The 20,392-nt window shown below is 48.1% G+C and overlaps 1 protein-coding gene across 3 annotated transcripts in view; it reads right to left on the bottom strand.

Moving 5' to 3' along the window:
- Positions 1-331: 331 nt before the first annotated feature.
- ST3GAL5 (ST3 beta-galactoside alpha-2,3-sialyltransferase 5) overlaps positions 332-20,392 on the bottom strand; it is a 92,728-nt gene continuing 72,667 nt past the window's right edge. For all 3 annotated transcript variants that reach the window (XM_073649126.1, XM_073649124.1, XM_073649127.1), the window contains 4 exons: positions 9,723-10,066; positions 3,923-4,109; positions 2,209-2,367; positions 332-1,485 (listed from right to left, as the gene is read on the bottom strand). In XM_073649126.1, the coding sequence (XP_073505227.1) occupies positions 1,198-1,485; positions 2,209-2,367; positions 3,923-4,109; positions 9,723-10,066 (978 nt within the window). In that variant the 3' untranslated portion in view covers positions 332-1,197. The remainder of the gene's footprint in view (positions 1,486-2,208; positions 2,368-3,922; positions 4,110-9,722; positions 10,067-20,392) is intronic.

A 20,392-nucleotide genomic window follows, 5' to 3' on the forward strand; every position in this document is an offset into this window, starting at 1 on the left:
TTACATTAAAAAAATTCTGCCCTGTATAGAAACTGATGATTGAGGAAATACAATTTCCTACCTAAAATCCTCCCAAAATCCCAGGATTTTTTTTCTTTTGCATTATTTCCGTTTCTAGAAAATATGGCTGACAACAAATATGGCCTTCGTTACAGCTTCCTAAAAAGTTGTCACTCCGCTTTACGACTTTCTGCCCAGTACAGCAACAATGTGGGACAGAAAATGGATCATACCCTAATCATGGCTGTGATTGGCCATAATGGTTGTCACCCAGTCTTCTAAAAACAGATATAACGGCTTATTAACATTTTAAAAGATTTTTTTTTTATTATAGATATTAAAGTTCTAAAATTTGTAGCAAGATGGGTGTGGAGGATTTTGAGGGGGACACCCTGTGTTACAGCATTAAATGATTTAAAAAAAAAAACATGGCTGCTTTTCTCCAGAAACACTGTTACCCCTGTCCATTGTTGTTTCTGGTACTGAAGCTTAGCTAGACTCAAATGAATAGGTCAGAGTTGCAATACCACATGTGACCTGTGCACAGAGGTGGCGCTGTTTATGTAAGAAAATGGCTGTTTGTTTCTAATCCTGGATGACACATGTAGGAGGCACATACTGTGCCAATATGGAGCCCAATCGTCCTCCGCAGTGGTTCTGTGATATGTCTTTGAAGGTGAAAGCAGCAGACGGCATCCAGAAGTGAGTGCTATAAATAAAGCTTCAACAGTGTGAGAGAGCAGGGGTATATAAAATGACATGTCCGCCATCTTGGATCTCCTTAAAGGGAGTTAGAGCTGCCATGTGACCAGAACACAGTGTGATCCAGATAGTCTCCAAAATTCCGGAAATTGTTCTCACCGCTCTTGGGTGGCTCAAGTCGGAATTAAAATATTTGGAAATGATTGTTTTGACTGATGTCGGTGGTCTGCAGTGCTTGCGATACTACAACTCCCAGCATGCCGCAGGAAGCCGATTCGCACTAGGTGTGTTGGTCTAGGGTGCAGATGGCTTTTTTGAAGCGCTCATGGTTCAACGTGCCAAAACGATAGATGCAGCCTTTTCCTGCATGTCCCACGACTCCCACCACGCTCGAGTGGCAGCTGATCACTCCGGGGGTCTTGAACCTTGACGCAGCCGCAAAAAGCACAATACTCCAGGACATGATATGATCTGGGTGTAAAAGCCCCCAATTATCTAAGCAGCAGTGGGGACACCCTGAGTCTGGCGGGAGGGGCAGAATTCACAATGGAGTCCTCCACTTAGGTCCTTCACCACGCCTTCCCGCACCAATGACTGTAGCAGCTTCCTCTCCTTGCTAACGTCGTGCATGGGCTGACGGCTCATCACGTTCATGCACAGGTTATCATAGTAATGTAAGGGTATGTCCGGCTGACTCAGGTCGTAGCCGAAGCCGGCGACGCTCACTTCATCACACAAGTGGGTGGCCATGACTATGGCTATGGCTCCAATGGTGGGGACGTTCTAGAAGGAAAACAAGAGCAAAGTTACACTCGTGGGAACCGTTCATTTCTCCATCACAATCCATACGTTTCATGTAGGTTGGTCAGCTGGAGACTATAGAAGGACACGCGCCATTACTTGCCCCATATTCGGCTGGGCGAACTACCCTTCAACATGACCAATCCTCATCCGTTTTTTCTCCTAACGTTTACCATCAATATAAAGTCAGGTCACCCCCATGGATAGTCCCGTCTAAAAGATTCCTTAGTGTATGTGTATGCTCAGCATTAGATTGAAAGCCACCACTGCTTTTTACCTCCCACTATGAAAAAACTACGGATATGTCCACCATATAGTCCCCACATCAGTTTGGTCTGGTGCCAACTGGCGGGCGTTGCTCTCAGCTGGTGACTATGCTGCACGAGGACTGGAGTCATCACCCGCGAGGTATAGCTATCAGGCCACCAGCCCTTGGGAAAACCGCAGGACAGCCATAGAAATAACAGAATTTGTCTTTTTACTTGTGTTAACATAACAGAAGCTGCTTGTAAAGACGCCCACGCTTATGTCAACAGGAGGCCGAGCAGCGGAAAAACCAGCTTATAATAAGTGCATTAAAGGAGGGTGGGTGCAGCGTCACCGCGGCCCGAGAAGTGGGCAGCCTCTCTGTCGCTTCAAGGCCAAGGCTTGCGAGAAGCCGCTCACTGCAGTCTATTATATCTTACACATCGTCAGTCAGTATACCTTATCCCAGCCCCACCACTTCTGCCGAGGGGGAAGAAATTGCAGGATATCCATGGCCGTCTCTTTGACTATGAGTGGATTCAGGATCCGGATCTGGTGTGATTTCAGTGGTAGTTTTTCCGTGACGCTCTTCCAGAAAAATAACCTGTTCCAGGTAGACTGCGAAGAACAGCAAAGTAAGATATTAATCAGGTACCGAGTTCATAGATCGCCATCTCTCTGGGCAAAAGCGGTCACAGGCTACTCCTGCCGGTGAGAGAGAGAGCGCCCAATGACTGTCATACATGGAGCTCCTCCTGCATCAATCCCTGCGAGTACAGACCAATGCAGGAAGCGATAGGCTGGCTATATGACTGGAGAGCGCATATTGTGGGACACTACTGTGTGGGAATGGAGGTGTCCTGTTATCCTGTTACTATCCTCCTATGTTAGGTCAGGGAGTTGGGAGATGTCTTGATGGGAAACAATGCTAAGCGGAGGTGGGTCAGGCAGGAAACAAAGTTACGCAAGGGTAGGCCAGGTGGGAAAAACTGTTAGGCAGGAGTGGGCCAGGTTGAGATATCATGCAAGGATAAAAAAGATAAGGTAGGTCAGGTAGGAAACAAAGTTAGGCGAAGGTAGGCCAGGTGGGAAAAAATGTTAGGCAGGAGTGGGCCAGGTTGAGATATCATGCAAAGATAAGATCGTCCGATGAGAAACAATGCTAAGCAGGGGCAGGCTAGGTGGGAAATAATGCTTAGAGAGGGTGGAAAACAAAGCTAAGCAGGGGTGAACCATGTGGGAAACAATGTTAAGCAGGGGTGGGCCGGGTAAGATATAATGCTAAGAGGAGGTAGGCCGATGGGTAACGATACTTAGCGTGGAGCGGGTGGAAAACAAAGCTAAGCAGGGGTGAACTGTATGGGAAACAATGTTAAGCAGGGCTGGGCCGAGTGAGATATAATGCTAAGAAGACATGGGTTGATGGGAAACAATACTAAGCAGGGTGGGAAATAATGGTTAGAGAGGGTGGGTCAGGTGGAAAACAAAGCTAAGTGGGAGTGGACCGGGTGGGAGACATTGGTAAGCTGGACTGGGTCAGTGAAATATAATGCTACGGGGAGGTGTGTCGATGGGAAACAATGCTAAGCCGGGGTGGGCCTGATGGAAAATATTGATGAGAGGGGGTGGACTGAGTAGAAAAGAGGTGGTGGGCCTGGTGGGGAAACAATACTTAGAGGGAATGGGCCAAGAAAGAAACAATGGTAAGTGGAGGGGGGCTTAGTTGATGGTAAACAATGCTAAGCAAGCACAGCCCAGGGGGAAACAATGTTAGGAGGAGGTTTGATGGGTGGTAAGCTATACTTGGATGAGGCGGCGTACTATAACTGACAGCCGAGGAGGAGCAGTGTAGGGTGTAATCACTCTGAAGGTGGGTATTACTATGGGTGGAGAGGAAGCTGCTCAGACTACCAATACTGATGTATCAGATTAGTTCAATGTTGGTTGAACCTGCTGACTTCAGCATGGCCAGCCTACCTTCTAATGAAACGAGTGTGCATATGTGTGAGAGGTCAGGAGGGATTGATGTTGTACAGCAAGAAGACCTTCCTGTCCGCTATATGTACTCCAATAGTTATCACTTACATCAAAGGGCTGCAACCTGGGAGCAGCAATTAGTAGCACTAAATACACCGTATACAGGCCATCAGTCAGTAAAGTTTTACACACTCACCAGCGTCTCATTCTTCAGAACAGCCTGAAGCCACAAGAAATCTACATGTTTGAAGAGGACAGTGACAAATAGACTATTACTGCCATACTCCTGTTCTGACACCGGCGCCCCCTCTGGATACGTCATCCTTATAGTGGTTTTGCTCCCCGCATCTCGCTCGTAGCCGTGAACCAGAGCATTGTTCAATCTGCAGGGAACATAAAGGAATCATCACATGAGGAATATCGAATTCACTTACTCAATTCTTAGCACTTGTGTTTTTTCCATGGACGCCCTCCAGACTTCTGGCCTAGATTGGAAAACATGGATCTGATTCATCTTTATTACTTTCTACTTGCTGTCAGCAATCATTAATCCTTTGGATTTCCTAAGGTTTTTCCAGAAATGACCACCTTACAGCAGTTATCTTCCCAACTTTCTTGTGCAAGGATCTTCATAAGTCACCTATCATTAACAATTGACTCAATCAACATCTACACAATATCAGGTATGAATATTGGACAATCAGCATGAATTACTTGGTGATGGTGACACCTCTACAGAATCTTCCAGGACAATGTCCCTAGAAATACAGCTGGAAACAGAGCTCACAAGTTCAGAATTATAGTGTTGGAATAATACATATTAATCTGTATGTGTATTGCAACAACTACTGTGCTGTTTCATATGTTGTGCATATTGTGAGGTTGTTAACAAAGTTTAGTTAAAAAAAAAAAAACTCACACAGACAGGATGCCCCCTCCTTCTCTTCCTGTGTTGTTGTTATATGTCTTTGATTTCCTCATGCTGCAGTAACACCAGACTCCATGCTGTGCCTATGCTGGATATGAATAAACCTACATTCTGTGTTCTAAACTCTGGATGTCACGTGGATTAATCCTCTGCTAACAGGTTATGGGCCCAGATGTACCAGAGTCCCAGAGTCCCAGAGTCCCAGATCCCCAGAACACAGAGGAAAGAAAAGAAAGAAAGACAGCAAGCTGAGAAGAAGCAAAGATGGCCACCAGCAGCAGCTCCATGAAATTTACAGTGCCAAGTCTCACTAACCAGAATTATCAATCCTGGAAATTCAAAGTGAAAATGCTGCTGATAAGAGAAGGTACGTGGAAATACACACAGGAGCCTATACCTGACCCAGTGCCACAGGAGTGGACAGAGATGGATCAGAAAGCACAAAGTACCATATCACTCAGTATAGATGATGACCAGATTGTGCATGTGTGTAAATGTAATACTGCAAAGGAAATGTGGGAGCAGTTGCAAAAGGTACATGAGAGGATAAATTTAAGCAATAAGCTCTATCTCATGAGAAAGCTATACCAGTCTAAGCTACAGAAAGGCCAGGATATGCAGGATTACATAAGAAGTGTTCTGGAAGTTGTAGAACGCCTGAGAGGCATTGGGGAAGATCTAAAGGACTTTCATGTGGCCGCATTACTGCTTAGTGGCCTTCCAGAGAGCTATGATACGCTTGTAACCGCACTAGATGCGCGTCCAGATGATGATCTTACACTGGAGTATGTCAGGGGGAAGCTCATAGATGAATATAAGCGAAAGGCAGAAGGTGTAAACTGTAGGACATGCAACACAGAATCTGCTTTACAGACACAAAACCTAACTGATAACAGGAAGCACATAAAAGAAACACGTGAATGTTTTGTTTGCAAGAAATCAGGACATTTGAAAGCTGACTGCAGAGTCTGGAAAGCTAGAATGAATCAGCTGAAAAAGCAAAGCAGTCATCAAAGGGTTAAAAGTGCTGTATCTGGAGAAAATGATTCTGTGAATACTGAAACTGCATTTACTGTCAGTGCAAATACATCAAAGCATGCATGGTGTATAGACTCTGGAGCAACTAGTCACATGACTAATAACAGAGACTTCTTTTCTAAGCTTGACCAAAGTAAATCAGAGAAAGTGATTATGGCTAATGGTCAGTACATGACTTCAGAAGGCATAGGAGATGGTTATATTGATTGTCAAATCTCACCAACACAAAGCAGGAAGATCCCAGTAAAGGATGTGCTGTATGTGCCTAGTCTTGAAAGTAATCTACTATCTGTGAAGAAACTCACAAAACAAGGAAATGAAGTTACATTTAAGCATGATAGCTGCATCATCTCAAAGGAAGGTCACACACTAGCAGAGGGAAACATCACAGATGAACTTTATCAGCTGAAATGCAAAGAGTGTGTGTATACAGCGCAACAAGAAGATCGTAAATCCACAAGTGGATACTTGTTTAAAGTTGGAGAAAGTTCAATCTCCTGGTCTAGTAGGAAACAAGTGTCTGTTGCCTTGTCATCTACAGAAGCGGAGTATGTGTCCGCAGCCTATGCAAGCCAGGAGGTTGTTTGGCTAAGACAATTGATGGACGATCTTGGCAAACCGACAACTCAGACAACGGTGATTTATGAGGACAACCAAGGATGCATTAAACTTGCATGCAGTGAAAAGATCAGTGCTAGAACCAAGCACATTGACGTCAGACATCATCATCTACGTGATTTGATAGATCGTGGCATAATTCAGTTTGTCTATCGTGAAACTGATAAGATGGTAGCTGACATTATGACAAAGCCATTGCCACGAGCTAGGTTCCAAGAATTGAGAACCACAATGGGACTAAGAGGATAAGTAGTTGTTGAGTGGGGGTGTTGGAATAATACATATTAATCTGTATGTGTATTGCAACAACTACTGTGCTGTTTCATATGTTGTGCATATTGTGAGGTTGTTAACAAAGTTTAGTTAAAAAAAAAAAAACTCACACAGACAGGATGCCCCCTCCTTCTCTTCCTGTGTTGTTGTTATATGTCTTTGTTTTCCTCATGCTGCAGTAACACCAGACTCCATGCTGTGCCTATGCTGGATATGAATAAACCTACATTCTGTGTTCTAAACTCTGGATGTCATGCGGATTAATCCTCTGCTAACATATAGGAACAATGACTACACTACCGGGACGTGGCAAAAAGAGGAAACAGCCACCAACTGTCACCAGATTCCTGAGGAGGATGGTGGGAAAAATCCCTCAAGCGACTGCAAAAGACACAAAGCAAGATCTGGAGGCAACAAGAGCTGAGGTTTCAGTTTTCACAGTAAGGCGCATACTAAACGCTAAATGTCGCCATGAAAGGACTCAAAAACAGCACTTAACCGAGTATGGAGGCGGCTTTTCTTAAAGTTTTGGTTCAAAATAAGCCAAAAAAACCCTGGAACTTTTCAGACCTTTGGATCAGCGTTATGCCTGGAGGTGGAAGAATGAAGCATGTCCTGAAAAGAACATCCTGACTACAGTGAAGCCAGGTGGTGGTTTGGCGATGCCTGCAGTTAAGCATGGAGGAGGCTTGGTGATGCCTGCAGTGAAGCATGGAGGAGGCTCAGTGATACCTGAAGTAAAGCATGGAGGAGGCTCAGTGATGCCTGCACTGAAGCATGGCGGAGGCTCAGTGATGCCTGCACTGAAGCATGGAGGAGGCTCAGTGATGCCTGCAGTGAAGAATGGAGGAGGCTCAGTTTGCCTGCAGTGAAGCATGGAGGAGGCTCAGTGATGCCTGCAATAAAGAATGGACTAAGCTCGGTGATACCTACAGTGAAGCATGGAGGAGGCTCGGTGATGCCTACAGTGAAGCATGGAGGAGGCTCGGTGATGCCTACAGTGAAGCAAGGAGGGGGCTAGGTGATGCTTACAATGAAGCAAGGAGGAGGCTCGGTGATGCCTACAGTGAAGCATGAAGTAGGCTTGGTGATGCCTACAGTGAAGCATGGAGGAGGATTAGTGGTGCTTGCAGTGAAGCATGGAGGAAGCTCAGTGATGCCTACAGTGAAGCATGGAGGCGGCTCGGTGATGCCTACAGTGAAGCATGGTGATGTCTACAGTGAAGCATGGTGGGAGCTCGGTGATGCCTACAGTGAGGCATAGTAAAAATTAAACCAAATATGCATTTGTTGTGTCCACCAACATGTAAACCTAAAAAAAGACTCATATCAACAATGTAATATAATAAATCAAATGTTATTAATAAAACCAAAATTGTTTATAGAGTATAACATTAAAGGGGGAAAAAAAATGCCCAACAAATGGCACCAGGGGCACATAAGTGCAGTACTCAAAAAAGCTCATATGGCAAAACCTAATGTTGGTTAAGACATGATTCTCCTATATATTAAGCAGGAAATTCTCGTCAAAGCACACAGCGAAACGTGCGTCGGATGAGTGGTGACGTCCTGGGGTCAGTATTTATTCCCTAGATGTGTTTGCTCTATGTACTTGGCATAACTTATAATTGGATCTGTGATGATGTGGACATGTTTCTCCTAGATGACATATATTTTACTTAGTGGTAACTTACCTGTGGTGAACGTACTGGTTTAGCACAATGCACTTAACAATATTGATCCAGTTTGATTATGAACTGCTTAATATATAGGTGAATTATTTCCCTTTAATTTTATACTCTATAAACAATTTTGATTTGATTAATAACATTTGATATATTACTTTGTTGATATGTGTCATTTTTTAGGTCTACAGTGAGGCATAGAAAAGGCTCAGTGATGTCTACAGTGAGGCATGGTGATGTCTACAGTGAAGCATGGTGGGGGTTCGGTTATGCTTATAGTGAAGCATGGCAGGGGCTTGGTGATGCCTAGAGTGAGGCCATGGTGATGATCTGGGGCTGCTTTGCCTCCTCTGTCACCGAAAAGTTGCAAAGTATTGAGCGTAAGATCAATTAAGTATTAAGAAATACTAGAAGAAAATATCATGTCTTCTATGAGGAAACTGAAGCCTGGGCTCCTTTGACCTTACAGCAATACAATGATCTCAGTCATGCCTCAGAGTCCACCAAGACTTGGTTTTGGCAGTAGTCCTTGTAAATGGATGTCACAGTCATCTGCCTTGAACCCCATAGAAAATCTGTAGTTTGATGTGAAGAAAGCAGCTGTATTCAAATCCAAGAACTTTAGTGATCTAGAGGCCATTGTCCATGAGAAATGGGCAAGTATTCCTCAGGAACGCTGCGAGAAGCTGGTGTCTGGCTATGCATCAGGTTTATAGCAGGTTATAACAGCCAGAGGGCTCTACTAAGTACTAAAGGCACTGGTCATGAAGGGGTGAATAATTCTGAGACTGCACGCATTTTGTGTGGAACTTGGAGAAGCCACTTTTAATATTAGTTGTGCTCCGCTATTTTCATTGTTCCTGTTTCATTGGTTTATTGTAAACAGTAGAAAGTTTGTAAATTTTGCTAATACACCGAATCTGCAATGGGGGATTTTTATTGCAACAGTATCCATTTAATTATCTCATACTTGACGCTCAGATATCCATGCACATCGATCTGAGATCGCACCGCTAGTGCACGGACTGGCCGCGGCTCTCCCGAACCGAGAGGGACAGCCTCATAGAAATACAGATCTGGAGACCCGCAACCAGTTCGTGCATTAGCGGTCCGATCTCAGACCATTGTGCATGGATATCTGAATGAGACCTTATCCATTTAAATAGAGAAGTAGCCCTGCTGGTCTGTGCTCTTTATTATACCCATAACTAAAGGGAATCGGTCATGTAAAATAACGCTATTAACCAGCAGATATGTGGCTAACCTGAGGTTAATAGCACTGTGCTGTGCCAGCACTGAGAGCCCCTCTGCCTGGAGGAAATTAACTTTATTTCTCCCGGCAGCATTCGGCTTTGGCAGCGTTTGTCTGTTAACCTGTAGATTAATACAATAGCGTTATTTTACTTGACAGGTTCCCTTTAACATACTAGATGTCCTCTCCTAGTGATAATTACCTGATGACGACATCATGCTCATCGATGATGTGTCCCAGCTGCAGACCATGGAGGATTCCTCCGCTCCCTATGACAATGCAGCGCTTGCATTTTTTCGAACTTGGTCCAGTGGGCAAATCATTATCGGTTATCAATTCCAAAATGTCATCAAGTTCCTTGAGGAAATGTCGGAACCCAAAAGGAGGGCCGTACTGGTACAGCGAATCATTCGGGTCCATGCTCTTCTTCATAAAGCTTTCCAGGCCCATGTTGTATTTGTTTGGGAACAGGCGGTCCATTTCCTTGCTAGCAAATCTTGGCTTGCACTTCTCCTCCAAGACGCCATTGGCAAACGCGTGGGCATTCTGAGGAGACAGAAGACACGTGGTTACAATCCAAATACTTACAGAGGCTACATTACAAGTACGACCTCAAAAGTCACTTTTTTGGGGAAACTCCTAATTTGTTGGGAAACCCAAGAAGCAACTGTTCTGTATTACTCTAATGCTTCATTTCTGCAGAAATATTGAACAGGACAAGTCATCGATACAGACAGAGACGCTCTTTGTTCAAGGGGTGTTTCATGATTTTATTATACACAGGACTAGAGCTGAGCAAAAAGAGCTGAGCAAAAAAAGATTTGCACTGCTCTGGCACGGTGTCCAGTCTCGTCCTCCATTTCAGCGGGACCCGGACAGTTTTGCAGAGAGCACCCTCAGCGGCAGGACCCTGGTGCAGCAGCCACGTCTGAGGTCCATGACCACCAGTGACCAGAGCCTTGCAACCTCCTCCTATCTGTCAGCGTCCCAGGAGCCTCTTCTCACTAATAGGCCTGGCACAACATCACGGGGGATGTCGGCAGTTCTTTTTTCTCAACTTTTCCTGCCATAGAAGTGAAGATTGTCCTAGTCCGGATGCAACCGAGGACTGGACGACGTACCAGGGCAGCACAAATCTTTTTGCTCAACTCTACCCAGGTCTGTACCTGTAACAAAGAAGGTAATGGAAAGAAGGTTTCTGCACCAAGATACTCAGGATTCTTTATGGTAAGAGCAGTGAGGCTATGGAAGTCTCCCCCAGAGCCATTATCATAAGCAATTCATTATAAAATCTCATCAGGAGCCTGGATGCCTTTATAGAAAAATATAATGTTACTTGTTATGGGCACATCTTTCTGTAGATTGGTCACTGACGCAAGAATTTTTTTTCTGATTGCCACATACAGAGTCAGGAAGGATTTATTTTCCCGTAAGATTAAGGAAATTGCCTCATGTCTCATGAGGGTTTTGCAACCATCTGGATCAATATCGCACAAAAATAAGCTGATGTGGACGGACATTCCCTTCATTAATATTTTCAGCCTTAAAAACTGTTACCACCTACTGGTTTCAAACTTGGTGACCACTGGAAGATGGCAGAGGTAAAGATCAAGAAGATTTTCTGACTTGTGGTCCAGTCCGCTGCTGGAGAAGAACTTACCTTCTGCACCCGGCATCCTTGGCCCGACATCTCCTGGATGCCTGTCGCATGTCATGACATCTTGTGAAGTCTCATGACAAGTCCTCATGCAAAGTCATGACATAGCAGGGCAGTGGAAGCAACAGAGGCATCCAGAAGATGCCGGGCCATGTCCGGCTGCAACAGAAGACTGGATCAGAGGCAGAAGTCTTCCTAATCTACGACCATAATGGCTGTATACATCGACCACTCCATTCACTGCTATGTGAGCACCAATGAACACTGTAATGGCCCATTCAGGTATACAGTGCCTACAAGTAGTATTCAACCCCCTGCAGATTTAGCTGGTTGACACATGCGGAATTAACTTGGCATTGTGACATTTGTACTGTAGATCAGCCTGGAAGTGGGAAATGCACTGCAGCAACTTTTTTTTTTTTTTTCTTTTAAAACGTTAAAAGTTAATTCAGAGTGTCATTTATTATTCAACCCCTCAAACCACAAGAATTCTGTTTGGTCCCCCTAAAGTATTAAGAAGTAGTTCAGGCACCAAGAATAATGAGCTTCACATGTGTGGATTAAAGATCTCTTTTGCCAGCCTTTTCTGACTATTTAAGACCCTCCCCAAACTTGTGAACAGCACTCAGACATGGTCAACATGGGAAAGACAAAGGAGCATTCCAAGGCCATCAGAGACAAGATTGTGGAGGGTCACAAGGCTGGCAAGGGGTACAAAACCCTTTCCAAGGAGTTGGGCCTACCTGTCTCCACTGTTGGGAGCATCATCCGTAAGTGGAAGGCTTATGGAACTACTGTTACCCTTCCACGGCCTGGACAGCCTTTGAAAGTGTCCTCCCGTGCCGAGGCCAGGCTTGTCCGAAGAGTCAAGGCTAACCCAAGGACAACAAGGAAGGAGCTCCGGGAAGATCTCATGGCAGTGGGGACATTGGTTTCAGTCAATACCATAAGTAACGTACTCCACCGCAATGGTCTCCGTTCCAGACGAGCCCGTAAGGTACCTTTACTTTCAAAGCGTCATGTCAAGGCTCGTCTACAGTTTGCTCATGATCACTTGGAGGACTCTGAGACAGACTGGTTCAAGGTTCTATGGTCTGATGAGACCAAGATCGAGATCTTTGGTGCCAACCACACACGTGACGTTTGGAGACTGGATGGCACTGCATACGACCCCAAGAATACCATCCCTACAGTCAAGCATGGTGGTGGCAGCATCATGCTGTGGGGCTGTTTCTCTGCCAAGGGGCCTGGCCATCTGGTCCGCATCCATGGGAAGATGGATAGCACGGCCTACCTGGAGATTTTGGCCAAGAACCTCCGCTCCTCCATCAAGGATCTTAAGATGGGTCGTAATTTCATCTTCCAACAAGACAATGACCCAAAGCACACAGCCAAGAAAACCAAGGCCTGGTTCAAGAGGGAAAAAGTCAAGGTGTTGGAGTGGCCTAGTCAGTCTCCTGACCTTAACCCAATTGAAAACTTGTGGAAGGAGCTCAAGAATAAAGTCCACATGAGACACCCAAAGAACCTAGATAACTTGGAGAAGATCTGCATGGAGGAGTGGGCCAAGATAACTCCACAGACCTGTGCCGGCCTGATCAGGTCTTATAAAAGACGATTATTAGCTGTAATTGCAAACAAGGGTTATTCCACAAAATATTAAACATAGGGGTTGTATACTAATTGACCCACACTTTTATGTTTAAAATTTAATAAAATTCAACTGAGCAACATAACTTTTTGGTTTGTAAGATTTATGCTTCTGTTCATAAAACCTACTCTCGTTTGCAGTTTGAAGGCTCTAACTTATTTGCATCTTATCAAACCAGCTAAATCTGCAGGGGGTTCAATACTACTTGTAGGCACTGTATATCGCCCTATGATGTCTTCCTCCTGTGGATTTTGATGATGCACAACAGTGTTAACAGGTACGCAGATGCAACAGCGCAGACAATGAGGAAACAATGGTACTTAACAAACAACTATTTATGTGGCTAACACGAATATCTATATATATACACTACCTTTCAAAAGTTTGGGGTCACCCAGACAATTTTGTGTTTTCCATGAAAACTCATACTTTTATTTATCAAATGAGTTGCAAAATGAATAGAAAATATAGTCCAGACATTGACAAGGTTAGAAATAATGATTTTTATTAGAAAGAATAATTTTCTCCTTCAAACTTTGCTTTCGTCACAGAATGCTCCTTTGCAGCAATTCCAGCATTGCAGACCTTTGGCATTCTAGCTGTTAATTTGCTGAGGTAGTCTTGAGAAATTTCCCCCCATTCTTCCTGAAGCCCCTCCCACAAGTTGGATGGGCTTGATGGGCACTTTTTGCGTACCATACGGTCAAGCTGCTCCCACAACAGCTCAATGGGGTTGAGATCTGGTGACTGCGCTGGCCACTCCATTACAGATAGAATACCAGCTGCCTGCTTCTTCCCTAAATAGTTCATGCATAATTTGGAGGTGTGCTTTGGGTCATTGTCCTGTTGTAGGATGAAATTGGCTCCAATCAAGCACTGTCCACAGGGTATGGCACCCCTCACCCCCAATCCTGGTATGCGTGGTCCCCTCACCCCCCAATCCTGGTATGCGTGGTCCCCTCACCCCCCAATCCTGGTATGTGTGGTATCCCTCACCCCCCAATCCTGGTATGTATGGCACCCCTCACCCCCCTATCCTGGTATGCATGGTCCCCTCACCCCCCAATCCTGGTATGTGTGGCCCCCTCATCCCTTTCACGCTGTACACACATACAAAAAAATAAATGTGTCACCCAGGGGGATATAGGGGGACTCGGTACCCGGGTCTTGTTACCTTCCTTAGGATGTCACGGCAGTCGGCTCCCGGGCCCGCACTCTGGGGTCTCTCTTGAAAAAGGGATTTTTAGTATATGGTTTGTTTCGTGACGCCACCTGTGGTTTCCGGTAATGGTTACCGGCGCTGCTGCAGACCTCTCGGGTGGTTGGTAGGGCAGCTGAGTTGGAACTGCTCCCCACAGGTGGAGCGGGCCCCAGGGCAGTGTAGTATAGATGATGGTGATGCTGGGGCTTGTAGTACAGGAGAGATGGCGCAGCTGAAATAACTGACGGAGGCAGTGGAGTGCAGTCATCCGAGTTTACTCACAGTTCTGTTCAAGTTCCTCAGGTACACTGTACAGGTGTCAGCCTCCCGTGTCGCACTGCGTCTACCAGATAAGGGGTCCAGCACTTTCTCAAGTAAATCAGAAGCGCTTGACGGAACCCCACTTTCTTTATGTTCCTTACTAGACCGACTTCTCGCGCTGGGTCTTCTCCATCCTGCCCTGCGCTTTCCCACACTCAGTCCCGCTCGGGTGCTCTGAGATCCCTCTGGGCAACCTGGAGTTCCCGGACCTACTTGATGCCCTTCATGGTGACTAGGGTGAGACTGTGGCAACTACAACATGGAAGTGCAGAAGCCTCTGGTTTTCCAGCCGAGACCTGGAGTAACACGGCTGGTCCAGGGACCGGTTCCCTTCTTGCGGCATGATCCCTCTGACACCTGGCAGATTCGGGCGTACGGGTGCTGTCCTGCACTCATCATACCCCCTGGGATCCCTTCTGTCGACGGAGCTTTCCACCTCTGCTCCCCTCCTGGACCTCTCTTACTAGGCCCCTTATGGAGCAGAGCTCCTAAAGAGACTCTGCTCCCCTCTTCTCCTTGCTACTCACTCTCTGTTCTCAGCACTACTCTCCTGCCACCCTAAGATGGCTTCCCTTATATAGACCTATTATGGTGCTCCTCTACATCCTCCACCCACACCCACTACTGGTTCCCCCCACTCCAGCCAGGGACAGGGCTCAGCAGAAGCACAGTGCATCTTGCCCTTCCTGCCGGTCTGGAGTAGTGTAATGTTGAATGCGGGTGTTGGGGTTCCGGGCAGCACTCCCTCCTTACCTGAGAGAAGGAGACACCACACCTCTGGGTGAGGTACAGTACCTCTGTAGCGACTGAACCCTCAGGGGCGCCACATAAACACTTATACTCACCTTTCTTCCCTGTGCTCCAGTGCTGCTGCGTCCTGTTCTGCTGGAGGCCGGGGGAGGAGTGCGTCGCCGGAGCACCGCGCTGTCCAGCGCCATTTTGCTGAAGACACTGCAAATGTGTCTTCAGTAAAATGGTGCCGGATAGCGCTATGCGCATGCGCCGATCCGACGCCTCACTCTTGCCCCGGTCTCCGGCAAAGAGAGGCGCCGCGGCAGCGCTCCTCCCAGTCAGGTAAGTATCTAAGTATGGCGCCGGAGATCGTGGTATGCGTTCAGTGTCTACGCATACCGCGATCTCCGGCGCGATCTCCTCTTACCTGTAATGGCTGGATGCCTGCTTCTGTCTGGAGCCAGCGTCGTTCTTCTAGGCAGCTCAAAACACCACACAAGCCCTTACGGGGCTCACCGGTAGTTCCCACTAGGCTACAAGTCCCAGATTGGTGAGTTACTTGGTGCATAGTACGCTCGTCACACTGGCCATGTTTGTTCACTGAAGCATGGCCCCAGCCCACACTCTGTACTGTACGTCTACGCTGGAAGTAATGGCTCGCATGAAGGTCCCACTGTGCTGCCTGATCGTCTCTCTCGACCCTGGCTCAGCTCACTCGGCTTGGATCTCTCAGCTCTGGTCACCCGAATCTGGTTGCTCGGCCCTTCACTCAGAACTGGCTACTTGATCCTTCACTTGGAACTGGTTATTTGGTCCTTCACTCGGAACTGATTACTTGGTCCTTCACTCGGAACTGGTTATTTGGTCCTTCACTTGGAACTGGTTGCTCGGTCCTTCACTCGGACCTGGTTGCTCGGTCCTTCACTCGGATCTGGTTGCTTGATCCTTCACTCAGAACTGGTTACTTGGTCCTTCACTTGGACCTGGTCACTTGTAATGGTGGCTATAAGCCCACTCTGCTGCACTGCACGTCTGTCCTGCTACAGGTTCAGGCGCCATCTCCTCCCCTTCTTTTCCTTTCCGGACTTTTTATAATTACTAACCGCGCCACAGCTATCACCTGACTCTGTGTCTCCTCTAATCTTCTCCCTCTGGGGACGTGTGTCCCGCTCTTCATTTCCTACCATTGCCATTCTCTCCTCTTTCTCTATTCTTATCATCTTTGGTCAGCAGATGGAGATTTTTCCTGAGACACTCGCCTTAAACACTGTTGCTACACCAGCAGAGTGGATTTTATTACTTTATATAATGCTGACCCTTCGTCCCTGCTGGGTAATAGCAGCCCATTTATTCTCGAGTGTCCCACGGCCGCCAGCTATCAGGGCTAAGCCAAGTGTAATTGTGGCACCCCAGGGGGTCTGGTTGCCACAGTGGTAGTAATACCATGTCTAGGAGCAAAACAGGAGCTTCCTGGTCAGGGAACACATTACATACAACACCTCCTGCCCCAGGCCAGAAAGGGGTGGATCCTGCCCTTTATAACTGGATCTGGAGGCGGGGTTAGCTCAGACAGGGCCTGTAGTCAAGTTGAGGACAGAGGAATAAGAAGCTAGGGACTGGAGCTGGGCATAGCTCATCCTGGACAACATACAGAGGACCAGACACCGGAGTCCGAGGCTGTGGGGATTGTATACCCAGCAGCAGATACCGCTAGGCAGGAGATTGCAAGTCTCCTGGCCCCAACAGAAGCCCGGAGCCACTCGAAAGGACCCGTACCGCCACAGAAGAGCGAGGAATACACAAGGTCCGAGTCGCCAGCCATACAGGTGAGCAGCACGTTACACTCAGGGACGTGGGCTACAAAATGACTATAAGCGGGATAGCCAAAGAGTACAGTCAGAACGGCAGGCCTACAACTCCACCTGGCCAGGAGGACTCTAGGATTGCTCCCAGGCTGACCAGGCCTTCATCACTAGCCGGTACTCCCGTTGGGGCCCATATAATTGCCAACAGTAAAGACCCTGGGACTGCACTGCAAAGACTCCGTGTTGTCATTACTGATACCTTGCACTACTACCACCATCATCCATACACGCTGCCCTGAAGCTACACTCTTCCTGTGGGGAGTTACATCACCTTGCTACACATACCACCAGCTTCAGTGGACTGCTCCGCAGCGGCGGTTCCGCATTCCACAGGTGGCGTAGTCGGACTATACATAAACTACACTAGTTTGACTGCCCTGGGTCACGGACCGGGTCGCCGCCACGGTGACTACAACCCCCAGCATCTACAAGGCCCGGCTCCAGGTATCCCCACGGCCCAGGGGTCGCGTCAACTTTGGCGTAGTCGGTAGGATTACGAGCCCGCTACCAATGGGTACTGCGCGCCTTCACAGACTGTGTTGCAAACCGTGGTGAAGATTTCCCGCCATTTGTCGCCGTTTTCCCGCCATTGCCCGCCATTTTCGAGTTGCCGCGCGGGAAGAAGAGGGGCGTGATCGCTGGAAACGCGCGAAGTCCAAAACCCCGCCCCATGCACGGACGCAGCGCCAGGTCCTGGAAGGAGCCACAGCGAACGCTGACGTTAGACGCGTGCGACGCCAGGTCCTCGACAGAGACCATCGCCTGCGGAAGAAAAGAGAAGGAAGGTAGGCCATGGTTCACTAGGAGGAAGGAAGACGCCCGATATGGAGGAAACTTCAACCACCGGCGCGGCCGCTGCCGCGGTAATGCCATTCTCCATGCCATATATACCGGGGGTGGCGTGGTTGCCCCAGTACTCAGGAGAGTCGCACTTCAAGGAGAGACTAAGCAGTTTATTTAAAGTATACCCCCTGTCCGAGGAGCAGAAAGTGAGCATCCTCGTAGGCCAGTTGATTGGTGCAGCCCAGAGAGAAGTAAAATCCTGGTCAGCCAGAGAAAAAGGCACTGTAAAAGAGATACTGGCCTGCCTAAAGGACACTTTTGACACCCGTACTACGGCAGAGATAAAGATGAAGTTTTATGGGTGCAAACAACGGGCACAGGACAGTGTACGGGACTAAGCTTTAAACCTGCAGGAGGCGCTAAGGGCCATCAAACAGGTAGACCCTGACAGTGTGCGTGATGAAAACAGACTGTTAACCGAACAATTTATTGAGGGTTTACTGTCCAGCGCCCACCGAACCCAGCTGCACATAATGGCTCTGCAAAACCCTGACTTGGACTTTGCTCAATTTAAGGACAGGGCCATAAGGGCGCTACGAGAACCAGCACCAGGTGGCGCTACAGCTCACCGCCGCCCAGCTATCACCTACCACCAGGAGGTAGCACCCTTTTCCCCGGAGCCTGTAGGAGCTGATGCACAAACTCTGGACAGTGCCCCGCCAACAGACCTGCACCATAAGGTCCTAGAGTTAACTAAAAGTGTAGCTGCACTAACCAAAACTGTGCAGTCCTTGCAGTTGTATCCCAAAGGGAAGATCCAGCTGGCTTCCAGTCCGGAGGACATCCCATGGCACCGACAGAAGAGGATTCCACCATCCAGAGGGAGGAACAGCGACCGCTACGACAAGGACGGACAACCCATCTTCCGCCGCTGCAACCAGCCAGGACATTATGCAAGGTACTGTCATTTAAACGAGCAAAACCTGGGGCAGAGGGCCAACCCCCAGGCATAAGACCACCAGGCCCATCAAGCTGGCGAGACAAATATGTGGGAGGACGACCAGTCCTACCTGTCGTGCTGGACGACTTTCCAATGAGCGCGTTGCTGGAGACTGGGTCCCAGGTGACCACTATCCCCTACATTCTTTTCAAAAGGTACTGGACTGACTCTGACATTACCCGCCGTCCAGACGAACATTTGAGTATTTATGCTAGTAACGGTCAACCCGTACCTCAGGTGGAGTACAAAGAAGTGACCATAAAGGTTGGCAAAGTCGAACTGCCAGCACAAGGACTGATTATTGTTGACATTGATCGCCGAGAAAGTCATCCCATGATAACCCACTAATGTCATTGAAAATTGTCTTGCAGAAATAATTGTCTTATTACAGCAGGTTGCCGAGACCGCCAGTTCCAGCCAGCAACGGGTTCTACAAAGAGAGATCAGAGCCCTGATGAAAAGTGTAACATACCTGGTGGCGTCCTTGCATGGTGGTCCATCTCCCACTGTGCAAGAGCGCGCATTTGATCTCCAGTCCAGAATGTCTCTCTGGTTCCCTCCATGCTGTCTGTTTGTGTCTGTTTCTGCTGCTTAAGGGCGGCGCCCGATCACTTCCTGCTTTTTGTACCTGCTGTGGGTCACACCCCTTGTGCGTCCTCAGCCTATTGCTGTCTGTCTCCTGGTATATAGCTCAGCTGCTCCCATCTATCCCTGCCTGAGCATAGTGTTTCATTCAGTGTGTGCTTGCACTCTGAAGGTGCCAGGTCCCGTTCTGTGTTCTTTTGTCTGCCTATCCTGGAGGCTGTATTTCCAGGCCTGTCTGAACACGCTCCTAGCCTGTTCCTCCTGCCTTCTAGGGGCCGATTACCTAGACCCGCTCCTGTATCTTGTCTGTCCTGTCTGAACACGCTCCTTGCCTGTTCGTCCTGCCTCTCTGGGGGCCGTATTCCCAGACCCGCTCCTGTATTCCGCTGCAGTGTCGGTCTCCTCCGTACACTCAGTTCCAGTCTGAACTCTCTCCTATCCTTTACCTGTTTTGCCTCTATGTCCGTTCCCTTCCTTTTTCTGCAGAGTCTGAACTCGTACCTAACTCCTGCTTGTTGTCTCTGTACTCCCGTTTGTGAGTTTGTGGTCCACTCGCTACTTCTATGCTAGTACCCTGTGGGTGTCTGGCTCTGCCTTTCCCTTCCTGTCTGTTCCGTGTGAACAGAGCCCTGTCCCCCCTACTCAGCCTAGCCTGCTCTGACTCCTTTGCTCACCGCTCCGGCGGTTCTAGCCTGCTCTGACTCCTTTGCTCACCGCTCCGGCAGTTCTAGCCTGCTCTGACTCCTTTGCTCACCGCTCCGGCGGTTCTAGCCTGCTCTGACTCCTTTGCTCACCGCTCCGGCGGTTCTAGCCTGCTCTGACTCCTTTGCTCACCGCTCCGGCGGTTCTAGCCTGCTCTGACTCCTTGCTCACTGCTCCGCAGCCTTGCTCCGCTCTGACCCTTTTGCTCACTGCTCCGGCAGCCTTGCTCCACTCTGACCCTTCTGCCCGCTGCTCCGGCAGTCCTGTCCTGCCCTGCTTCTGCCCGCTGCTCCGGCAGTCCTGTCCTGCCCTGCTTCTGCCTGCTGCTCCGGCAGTCCTGTCCTGCCCTGCTTCTGCCCGCTGCTCCGGCAGTCC

The sequence above is a fragment of the Phyllobates terribilis genome, unplaced genomic scaffold (assembly GCF_046119375.1).
Source record: "Phyllobates terribilis strain yellow unplaced genomic scaffold, ASM4611937v1 Scaffold_1__5_contigs__length_1240528914, whole genome shotgun sequence".
NCBI lineage: Eukaryota > Metazoa > Chordata > Amphibia > Anura > Dendrobatidae > Phyllobates > Phyllobates terribilis.